The sequence below is a fragment of the Portunus trituberculatus genome, chromosome 48 (genome assembly GCF_017591435.1).
Source record: "Portunus trituberculatus isolate SZX2019 chromosome 48, ASM1759143v1, whole genome shotgun sequence".
Lineage (NCBI taxonomy): Eukaryota > Metazoa > Arthropoda > Malacostraca > Decapoda > Portunidae > Portunus > Portunus trituberculatus.
Window position 1 is genome coordinate 813569 of NC_059302.1, and position 12411 is coordinate 825979.

Consider the following 12411-nt stretch of genomic DNA (forward strand, 5'->3'; position numbering starts at 1 on the left):
CCTCGCTTCACCTACTTTTGTCTTTGTGTGTGTGTGTGTTTTTTTTTTTTTTTATTATTATTCAGTTTTGCAGTGTCTCTTACTACTTTTTCTTCGCTTCACCTACTTTTGTGTGTGTGTGTGTGTGTGTGTGTGTGTGTGTGTGTGTGTGTGTGTGTGTGTGTGTGTTGTATCCTGGAGTAAATATTCTGTCTGTCCAGCAAACATTAGCCACGTCTCTTGTGTCTCACCAAACTTTGCTTGTTACTTTATTTTTCAGTTCTCCATCCAGCTTTTACCATGTCTTCCTTTTCATGCTGTTCTTCAGTAAATATTCTCTCTGTCCTTGTAACATTTTATCTTCTCGTTATGTTTTTGTTCATAATTTTGCAGTAATCAATTTTTTTCTCTTTTTACTCTTCATTTTGTTGTTGTTGTTTTTTTATTCATTTTCATCACGTTTTCTGGCTTTTCTGTCGTATTTCAGCCATTCTTCTTGTTTTCTTCCTTCACTCTTATCGTCATCCAATTTTTCAGTATGTTTTTCTCACTCCTTTCACCTCCTTGTTTCCCAAATCTTAATCTTTGACGTATTTTATATTGTTTCCTACCAGTTCTATTTCTTTTCCTCTATTATTCTTCATCACTTGTGCTTTTACATCTTCTATTCCGCATCTTTTATTCAGTAATGATCATCTCCTCCCTCATCTTCCATTATTATTGCTTACATTTTTCGTTCATACCATCTATTGCGACCTCCACCCTTCCCTTCTCTTTCCTAATATATACATTTCCTAAAACTCCTTTCTCTTTATTATTTCTTCCCACGCTCTTCCCTTAACGACTTCCTTGGTATTTGCATTACATATTAGCTACCACTTTCATTTCCACACTCGCTATTTTCTGCCATTCTCCACCCACTTAATTAACTTTCTGCTCCCACTGCCTCCCATTGTCCATCCTCCTTCTCCTTCTCCTTCTTCTCCTCCTCCTCCCCTCGTCTATTTCCAGCAAGGCGTGAGTCACTAAACTGTAATGTGGTGAACTAATCTAGATGAACACAATTTTTTTTCCATGCCTATGTTTGTTTTTTTCTGTTTGTTCATTATATTTGCTCTTGGTCCAAATTTCTCTTTCCTTCTTTTTCTATATTTGTGTAGTGTGTGTGTGTGTGTGTGTGTGTGTGTGTGTGTGTGTGTGTGTGTGTGTGTGTGTGTGTGTGTGTGTGTGTGTGTGTGTGTTTGCTTTCTCTCTCTCTCTCTCTCTCTCTCTCTCTCTCTCTCTCTCTCTCTCTCTCTCTCTCTCTCTCTCTCTCTCTCTCTCTCTCTCTCTCTCTCTCTCTCTCTCTCTCTCTCTCTCTCTCTCTCTCTCTCTCTCTCTCTCGACTTAAGCCTCTTTTCGTTTTTGTTTTCTTGCTTCTTATTCTCTCCCAGTACAACTTTCTTGTCACTAGATCTACATTCTCTACTTCCTTCTTTCCTTCCTTCTTTCTTTTCTTTCTTCCTTGGTTCCTTTATCCTTTTCTCTCATCACTTCCTTCAGCGCGTCTGTTTAATAAGTTATAAATAAACATGATAGCAGAGAAAAGTTTTGAGTTTTGCCTGCTTCTTTTCTTTAACCTGTGTTTCCCAAAAAGAATATGAATGTGTGTTGTTTGGCCAGCGCCGCGGTGTGGGTATGCTGATGTCTTGGAAAAGATCATACATATATTCACTCAGTTTGCCTAAGTTTTCAGGTCCGGACGTGAGAACCTTTACAATTCTTCGTAGTTTAATTCAATCTAACGTAACCTAACCTGACATCATCTAAATTGACCACATTTTTAACCTAATCTAAACTCAACCTCAGTTAGCTTTTCATTTACTCTAGTTTAATCTGTCACACTTCATTCTTAATTTGCTTTACCTTCTTTGTTGTACTTTTTTTTTTATCTTATCCTATTGTATCTCGACTGAATTATCTATCTATGCATCTACGTTTATTATTTTGTACCTTTCATATCTTACTCTCCTCATATTACCTTAACTTACTACTACTACTACTACTACTACTACTACTACTACTACTACTACTACTACTACTACTACTACTACTACTACTACTACTACTACTACTACTACTACTACTACTACTACTACTACTACTACTACTACTACTACACTACACACACACACACACACACACACACACACACACACACACACACACACACACACACACACACACACACACACACACACACACACACACACACACACACACACACACACACACACACACACACACACACCTTCATTAACCACTCAACCTTGAGCAAAAGAAAAAAAAGAGCAGTCATAATACTGTTCTCTTTACATTACAGTTTACACAATCCATTGCACTTTCTTCTCACAACTAATATCTGAAGTCCCCCTCGAAAGGCACGCGGAGCAGAAGACAAGCTGACGAGGACCTTCTGTCACTCCCCCAAAGGAAGCTTCACCACTAAAACCTTACAGCCAGAGTCGCTAATGCAAGTTCCGCGAGGCCTCTAAGGAAAGCGTGTTTTGTCACCGCAGGGAGCCGTGAGAGAGCGATGTGGGGAGAACACTAAGAAGAAAAATACCTGAAGGGAAAGGCTTGGCTGAGAGTGAAAAAAAAAGATGGAGAGCGAGAGTAAAGAGCAGAGAGGAGAGAGGAGAGGATAAGTCGCAGATAAGATACAGAGAAGAGACAATTCAGCGTGGTTAGGTTGGATGGGGTCAGTCAGAGGAGCTTGTTTGTCCGGGCGGTGTCGAGGAGCCGCCCTTGTTGGTCTGGGACGCTCCACCGCCAACACCGACAGGATTCCACTAATTGGACGGGACCTGGTGCGGCAGTATTTGTGTTTGGGGCTCGGAGAGGAGGTGGAGGGGAAGGGAAGGAGGCTGGTTGGGTGCAGGGAGGGAAGGAAGGTGGCGGGCTAGATAGAGGAGGGGGAAGGAGGCTGGGTGTGTGGATGGGATGTGAATAGAAAGACGGGGAGAATAGGAGGCTGGGTGGGTGGAGGGATGTGTGTAGATGGAAGGGGAGGGAGGGAGGCTGGCTAGGTGGAGGGAGGTGAGTAGATGGACGAGGGGAGGGAAAGGAGTGTGGGGTGAGAGGAAAACAGTGAAATGTTGGACTAAGTGGCCTTGTTCCTCTCCTCCTCTTCCTCCTTCTCTTATTTCTCCTCTTCCTCTTTCTCCTTCTTCTCATTATCATCTTATATTTCTTTAACACTTTCTTGCATCTGAGTTAAATTTTTCTCTCATTCATTTTTTTTCGCTTTTATTTTTTTTACTTAATTTAATATGATTTATATATTTTTTTCTTTATTGAGGGCGTTATTTAATTTGTTTTCTGCACAGTCAGCTTGTCTACCTTCATAATCTCTTCTTCAATCTCTCTCTCTCTCTCTCTCTCTCTCTCTCTCTCTCTCTCTCTCTCTCTCTCTCTCTCTCTCTCTCTCTCTCTCTCTCTCTCTCTCTCTCTCTCTCTCTCTCTCTCTCTCTCTCTCTCTCTCTCTCTCTCTCTCTCTCACACACACACACACACACACACACACACACACACACACACACACACACACACACACACACACACACACACACTTTAATATATGCACAGCCTCCGTTTCTTGCTTTTCTCCCTCTGCTCATCTTCCTTCCTGGACTTTGATACATACGCAATCCGCTCCTCCTCTGCCGCTCACCTCTTATTATATGCACAGTCAGCTTCTTCCCCTCCACAGAGAGTTTCTTACTGCCTGACCTGGAGTGAGGTTAATGTTGTTATCTTATTTTTTTCCTCGTACGTGACTTCGTTTTTGCTAATTTTGTTTTTATTTTCTATTTTATTTTTCTCGTTGATGTGTAATATGTATTTTCTTGTTTTTTGTGTGTGTTTGTTTTGATTTGCATTTTATTTCTTTTCCATTACTTACTGTGGGTTTTGTATTTACTTGCTAGACAGTATATTTTCTTATCATTCCTCATCAGTAATTACCTATCTTGATTCTCCTATCGTATCTTCATTCCGTAGCGTTCATTAATAATCGTGGCATTCCATATAGAACATTCCTTTTTTTTTTTTTTTCCTATGCTATAATTACGACTCTTTTCACATCACCATTATTCCTCCTGACATCCATATTCCTCCTCCATTCACCGCATCTGCCCTCTCTTTCACACCTTCACACAATTTCCTTCACCCCCAGCACGAGTTTCTTCCCGGAGTACCTCATTTGTCCCTTGTCGACTTGATGGATAACTCTCAGGGTTTTCCTATCTTCTAATTCCATCCCTCTTCAGCTCCCTCTTTCAGTCCCCCACCAAACACCTTCACCTCCTGTCCCGCCATTCCATTAACTCATTTCCAGGCCTTTCCTACCCTCTTAATTCCAGTCTTCTTCCTCTTCTTCTTCTTCTTCCTCATCGTTTCCAATCAAGCATTCAGCGTTAAAGCCCCTCCTATTTTCTTGTTCCATTCTTCTTTCTCTTTTTTCACCTGTAACTGTATTTGTGTTCAACCGATTTTTTTTTTCTTTTCTTCTTTCACCTGTCTTCTTGTGCGTCTTTACCTCTTATTACTTGTTTCTACTGTTTTTTTTTCAATTTTTCCATTCTGTTTCTTTATTTCTATTTCTTTTTTTCTATTCTACAAGCTTTCTTTTTTTTCCTTATTTTCATTTTCCATGTTTATGTTCTTCTATCTCTCCTATTTTCTTGTATTCTTTTCTCTTATTACCTCTACTACTCCTAATATTCTAACATCTTTCCTGTCTTTTTTGTATTTAAACTAATTTACAGAGACTTCAACCTAAAGGAACATGCTTGATTTCATATAAAAAATGTTCTTTCTTTCTTATTTCAACTTCCTTCCAATATTGAAGCACCTCCCCAACCCACATACCACCTTATTTAGTAGTCCTATAGGTAAAATGAGGCAAAAGATACTAGTGGTTCTTAATTATCCGCTTTTGTGTGTTGTAAAATGAAGTCCTCGAGCTGTGACGAAATTGAGCATTAAAAATCATTACTCATTTGAATGCCTAATCGTGTAGAATTAGGGAGCTTAATTGAGTGGTGTAAAATATACATTAAATTTAGTCCAATATAATTAGTTGATCCTGTAATGGTGCAGTGTATTGTGTATGTCTGGGATATCAATTTGTTCTTAGCCGTTACTCGACTTGGCTTATGTAACATGTGATCCGTCAGAGGAAGGAAAAAAGGTGTTGGTACTTGATATTAATTATTTTTCCCATTCTGTAAAAGCAAGACGTGTACACTCATCATAAACCGTAAACATAGAATCTAGAGTACGGAATAAGAGCTCAAACACAAGTGAAAATAAAGCAACAAGTCAGTCTGCACACATATCAAGAGTAATTAAAAAAAAAAAAAGCACGATGAACAAAGAGTCAATCAGCGAAATGTTATGATTGAATACGTGTTAGTGGTCAGTAAACACTGGAGCCTGAACACCCGGTTACTGCACGCCACACGTGACACACACACACACACACACACACACACACACACACACACACACACACACACACACACACACACACACACACACACACACACACACACACACACACACACACACACACACACACACACACACACACACACACACACACACACACACACACACACACACACACACACACACACACACACACACACACACACACACACACACACACACACACACACACACACACACACACACACACACACACACACACACACACACACACACACACACACACACACACACACACACACACACACACACACACACACACACACACACACACACACACACACACACACACACACACACACACACACACACACACACACACACACACACACACACACACACACACACACACACACACACACACACACACACACACACACACACACACACACACACACACACACACACACACACACACACACACACACACGGAACAACCTTTGCTTCCTGTGGCCGGCAGAAGACTATATATAGGAAGCGTTCGGGGTTAGTAGAGAGCAATCCCAGTCAGCGTTCACGGATGTTAGCTGAGGTTAGAAGTTCAAACGCATGCAAAATTAGACTTTCTGGCACGCTTCACCTCACCTCACCTCACATCACCTCACCTTTCCACCACAATAAACCACCGAAAGTCGTTCATTTGTAACTCCACAGCTCCAAATTTCCAGTGGATGTGTGCCACCTGCTGTGAAGTCTTCATTGTTATTACCACCTGCAGCTACTCACGCAGGTGATCAAATTGGTATATCTGTCTCCTGTTTCGAAGTGATTAGGGAACTAGATGGAGATGGTGTGTGTGTGTGTGTGTGTGTGTGTGTGTGTGTGTGTGTGTGTGTGTGTGTGTGTGTGTGTGTGTGTGTAGGATTAGTCATAAAAAATAAAACCTCATTTTCTTATTGTTAGTGTAGAGCTGAGAATAATTATAAGGTAGTAATATAAAGGTTCAAATAATTTTCCTCACATATTTCAAGGTTTTTAAAGGAACAGACAAACTCAGATGGAAAGAATAAACAAAAGTTATTGTTAGTGTTTGAGTTTCATTTTATCGTTTCTGCGGCATTCCAGCTCCTGGTATTCATTTGGTCACGTAGCGAAAGGACATTTTTTTTTCGAATCATCCGCCTTCAAAGAATAACAACGCGATATGTAAATGATTATTGAAGTCTTTAAAGTTTTTACGAAGCAGTTATTCTTTAACGATAAAAAGAAATTTAAAGTGACTTAAACCCGACAACACCAATGGAATTCTTTTTGTTTTGATTTTATTTCTCTTATAGTGAGTGTTCGGTGTAAGCTTTCCATCTCTCACATGAGGGTATTTGTAAGCGAGCGTCGACACGGGCACAGTGGATGTAGTGGTGTATTAACGCCTCGTAATCCACCTGTCGTGTGGAAGAGACAGCGTTGCAGTAAATGTGCTCACTGCTTCCACCGAGGTCATAATTTCTCCCTCATTGACTTGATATGACAACGAGGATGGAACACTTACGGTATACATTAAACTGCCTCATTGTTGTCAGTCATCTTGTCCCCGCGGAGTGTTTACACGGTCCTTTGCAGTGGTAATATACGCTTCATAATTATTCCTCAACCAGTGCGGCGTCGTATTACTTGTTGCTACTCTGCATAAATCCCTCGTCAGCCGCTCCACCTGTGTGTCGTTTCCATTACGCGGAGGCCGTCTTGACATTATTTTGTTAGGCGTCCTACAACATTCTACCTGGGATGCAACGTCGCGTCATGGAAATATAAGTCTGTGGGAGATTACTACTTTAAAGTCAATATAATAATAGTTAAAAGAGATCTGCGTTTGTGTTATTCAGCAAAAATAACTTATATGAAACGTTATATTATTGCTTTTCTACCTGTATTTTACGTTTTTGCCGTATCATTACAAATATTGCATTACACGGATAATTACAACATGTATATCACACCGAATGTACATTTCACACATATACACATACATTACAAAGCCCCTTCTGCTTCCGAACAGTGTAGTCTGTCACAAAAGATTAACGCCACTCGTATTATTGCAGCAATTCCTCCTCCTCACGTGCGGCTCTTTATTCTCTCTCTCACTCACTCTGACGAAGTTAAGGGAGAAACGACTTAGAGTTCTTAGGGACCGTTATCCTGTCAGCCTCCTTACGTGGGGTCCGTGGGGTCCGCAGGTTACTGAGAGACGATTTAGTGTGTGTGAGAAAAAAGGTGGCAGGCGGAGAAAGAGACGTGGCGGTAGTAAATGTGTCACTTTCGCGGTGTTTTGTCAATATCTCGCCTTGAAAACTCTACTCTAGTGGCAGGAGGGGATGGGCAGCGTCTTATGAGGACCTTGGCACCTTGGCACTGCTGGTCTGTGGCACGTCTTAAGAAACGCCTTGCTCTCTCACCACAACTGTTCTCAAAGGTGCTGAAAATGATTAGTCGGGTTCTCAGGATTTTTTTTCCCCCTTAAACATGAAGAAATCTTTTTCATTTGGTCACTAGAGTAATAAAAATACCTGAAAATCCATGTCACTCCAACTGGAGGCTTTGAATGTAGGGAAAGCTGGCCAAGTGCAACATAAAGAGAAAATTAAAATGCCCACTAAGATGCCAGTTCCCTTACAGGTCCAAGAGAACCAGCACCCTCCCAACAAAAAAAAAAAAAAAAAAAAAAAAAAAAAGAATAATGTCTTCAACTCTCCCTCATAAATGAAGTCAAGTCATAGTAAGTTTGAAATACAGAAACAGGTAGGGAGTTCCAGAGTCATGGTTGATCAATTAACTGTTTGCGTTTATGTATGTCTTTGCCGCGTGGAAAATATTAGCTGTCGCCATCACCGCCGCTGCTACCTCGCTCTCCCACCACTAATTAAATGTTTTGTCATCATTGTCCAATCGGAAATTAATATTGTTTAGAAATTAATTGATATGGTAAAGTATAGTATTGTGTTGTGTAGTGGATCGGTGGTCATGTGGATGATGAGATACTGGGAAACACTTGCATTATTTAAAACATCAACCAAAAAAAAAAAAAAAAGACATGTAGTAGTAGGGGTGGTGGTGGTTGTGGTGGTGGTGGTGGTGGTGGTGGTGGTGGTTGAGGTGAAGCGTTACTCCAGAAGCCTCATTCTGCGCATGCGTCACCTGAAGTGTTCTGAAGCTTCTGTGCTGTATCCTCCTCCTCCTTCCCCCCTTTCTGCTCCTCCGTCACTTCCTGGGGTGCGTCTGGCGTGGGCGTGGGCGTGGGTGTAGGCGCGGGCGTGGGTAATTTGTCTAGCAGCACAGCCAAAGGTGAAGGAAAAGGTGTCAGCTGTTTAGCCAGTTGGAAAAAATAACGGCAACTCTTCGCAATATTTTTTTTCATAGTTTGTTTCACTTTTCGTACGAGTTTCCAGAAAATTAGCTCGTATTTTTTTATCAAACTGACAAAGTGATGGGGACTTGCTTTCCCTCGCTTCCTGACGTGCCTTGCGTACACCCAACTCTTGTGTTCCATCAATTCCAGAGAGAGAGAGAGAGAGAGAGAGAGAGAGAGAGAGAGAGAGCAAACTTTAGAGACTTCGCAAGCATGGTATTCCAATTTCCAGTATGGTAAAATCTAACTCGTCTTTCTCGTTCTATATCTCTATCCATGCTGCTGGTGATGCTGGTAGTGGTGGTGGTGGTGGTGGTGGTGGTGGTGGTGGCCGTGAGGGAGGATGGATGGCAGGGCAGGGAACTGGAGGGGAGGGAGGGGGAGTAAAGGATGAAGAGAGACCAGCTACAAGGGATGGGATGAACCATTGAAGGGGAGAGAGGAAAAGAGGGAGAGAGATTGAGAGTTAGTCATACGGGTGATCAAACTTATCTTTGTGTGCATACCCATAAAGCCTTTGTCCCTCACTTCAAGATGTACAGGGCGCCTCTCGCAGTGTATGAATGGCGTCTCCTGTCTCCCTTCATCCGTGTTTCTCTTCCCTAAAGGTGCTGGAGGGTTAAGAAAGTGGGGAAGTAATTGGCCATTTTGATTTGATTTGAAAGGGTTTGTGTTCTGGGGAAGGATGAAGATGGGGAATTTACTTGTCTTTCTTGCCTCTTGGTTAGGGCCCAATATTTGCCCTTTTTCCATTTCTTTCAGCTGCTTTCCGGTCGCATTGAGGGTAACAAGATTTCTGCAGCGAGTAAAGATGTTTCAGATGAACATTCTTTCCATTCCTCTGTTTTGGGTGTGTTATTTGGTCTCTCTCTCTCTCTCTCTCTCTCTCTCTCTCTCTCTCTCTCTCTCTCTCTCTCTCTCTCTCTCTCTCTCTCTCTCTCTCTCTCTCTCTCTCTCTCTCTCTCTCTCTCTCTCTCTCTCTCTCTCTCTCCCTCTCCCGAAATAACAAAGAATATTTTTCAACGTGTACCAATATTAAAACTTCCTCGAACCTTTACACACACACACACACACACACACACACACACACACACACACACACACACACACACACACACACACACACACACACACACACACACACACACACACACACACACACACACACACACACACACACACACACACACACACACACGTTGCTGCGCCTTTTCATCCTTTCCATGTGTCCGCTCCCAGCACTAACTTCTTAATCTTCACCAACACGTAGCATTTACCTTATTTTTCATCCTGACTTATAATTCTTTTTTGTACCATGTAATATCCTCGGCATTTTCGTGCTGTGCTGCGCCGCGAAAACTCCAGTACAGGGGAAGACTTGACGGATTAAGCGGGGCGGGGAGTGAGTGGATTTGGTCTTTTGTGGCTCGAGAACATGCTTTGTTTTAGGTGGACGAATGTTCATACCTTGTATCTTGTGAAGGGGGATAAAATGCTAGGAAGAGAGAGAGAGAGAGAGAGGTAAATATGAGGACAGAAAGGAAGTTATTGTGGATTTATATTGTGAAGAGAGACCTAGAGTACCATGTTTATTGACGTTCTCTCTCTCTCTCTCTCTCTCTCTCTCTCTCTCTCTCTCTCTCTCTCTCTCTCTCTCTCTCTCTCTCTCATTTTAAACTTACGAAAAATATTGAGCAACATACAGCAGTCTCTCTCTCTCTCTCTCTCTCTCTCTCTCTCTCTCTCTCTCTCTCTCTCTCTCTCTCTCTCTCTCTCTCTCTCTCTCTCTCTCTCTCTCTCTCTCTCTCTCTCTCTCTCTCTCTCTCTCTCTCTCTCCACACCACACACACACACACACACACACACACGCATTTTCCAGAGCCAAAAATTGGATGTCATTACCAAGCACCCAACTTTTCAAAAATACTTATAATTACTGATAACCACGTCCACAAACTTGGCAGCGGGTTTATATATTTTCAGGCGAGTCAAATGTGATGGCTGTCGTGCGCATTTGGAAATTCAGGTTTGTACACGTGAAAAGAGACAGGTAGAAGAGAAGGATAGGGATGGAAAAGGAAGAAGAGCAAGAGGGGAACACGAAAATTATGGTTTATACACGTGAAAAATAGACAGATTCAGGAGAAGGAGAGGGATGAAAAAGGAAGAGGAAGAAGAGCAAGAGGGAAAACGAAAAATCTGGTTTATACACGTGAAAAAGAGACAGGTAGAGGAGAAGGAGAGGATGAAAATGGAGGAGGAGGAAGACCAAGGTGTAAAAGTAAAATTTGATGTATACACATGAAAAAGAGACAGTTAGAGAAGAAGGAAATAAGATTAAAAAAACAAAATAGCAGGAATAGGAGCAAGAGTGGATAGGAAGACAGCCAACCATGACACGAAACACTCAAGGAGAATGTATTAAGAGATATTTCCTAACATATATATCCTCCCTCTTATATTTTGTCCTTATATCTCTCGTGGGAGCTTTATGTAACCAACGAGGCGCTTCTTCCCTCCCCACATTCCACTCCGCTATTGCTACCTGGCAGGATAAATAAAATTAAAATACTACGCCCAAGTAAACATCAAAGATATCTACATGAAGGAAAGGTTCAATGTACATAGCGTGTGTTCAGATCCTGTTCCATCTCTTGCCGCCAGCTGTGTCTGTGCTATCACGCCCTGAGAGAGAGAGAGAGAGAGAGAGAGAGAGAGAGAGAGAGAGAGAGAGAGAGAGAGAGAATTTTGTTGTATGTTGCCCAAGGATTTTTTTGTAAGTTTAGAACGAGAGAGAGAGAGAGAGAGAGAGAGAGAGAGAGAGAGAGAGAGAGAGAGAGAGAGAGAGAGAGAGAGAGAGAGAGAGAGAGATTTTGTTGTATGTTCCCCAAGTTTTTTTCTTTAAGTTTAGAACGAGAGAGAGAGAGAGAGAGAGAGAGAGAGAGAGAGAGAGAGAGTACTACAGAACAAGAAGAGTTTTTATCTTTTTTGTAATAACCTCTTCCTTTATCTTTCTCATTTTTATTCCCTGTTCATTACATCTCTCTCTCTCTCTCTCTCTCTCTCTCTCTCTCTCTCTCTCTCTCTCTCTCTCTCTCTCTCTCTCTCTCTCTCTCTCTTTCTTATTTTTTCCACTGGTAATGATCTTTTCCTTATTTCAATCATGGCAAGTAAGTCTTTCTCTATGTTTTAATTCCTTGCATTTATCATTAATATTTCCTTTCTCTCATCATCTTCATCTTTTATCTCTTTTTCTTCTATTGTATTTTTTTTTTGTAAAGTTCTTTTGATTTTTAGATTTCAATATTTCTTTTTCTTTCTTATATCTTTCATCTTCTTTCCTAATCTTTGCTTCCTCCTCTCTTTCTTCATTTTTCCATTTCCTTTTTCGCTTCTTCTCACTTTTGTCTTTCATCTTAACTTTTCATCTTTACCCCCTCCATTCTCCTCTTCTTCCTTCTCCTCTTCCTCCTCCTCCTCCTCCTCCTCCTCCTCCTCCTCCTCCTCCTCCTCCTCCTCCTCCTCCTCCTCCTCCT

At 41.6% G+C, this 12411-nt stretch overlaps 1 protein-coding gene across 2 annotated transcripts in view; it reads right to left on the reverse strand.

Annotated features, from left to right (window-relative positions):
* Positions 1-12411, reverse strand: part of LOC123498578 — a 168635-nt gene that overhangs the window by 10837 nt on the left and 145387 nt on the right. Inside the window, exon 5 of one of the 2 annotated variants that reach the window (XM_045245830.1) lies at positions 8665-8793. The exons of the other annotated variant lie outside the window; for it this stretch is intronic. Within the exon in view, the coding sequence (XP_045101765.1) occupies positions 8665-8793 (129 nt within the window). The remainder of the gene's footprint in view (positions 1-8664; positions 8794-12411) is intronic. 2 annotated transcript variants of the gene reach the window in all.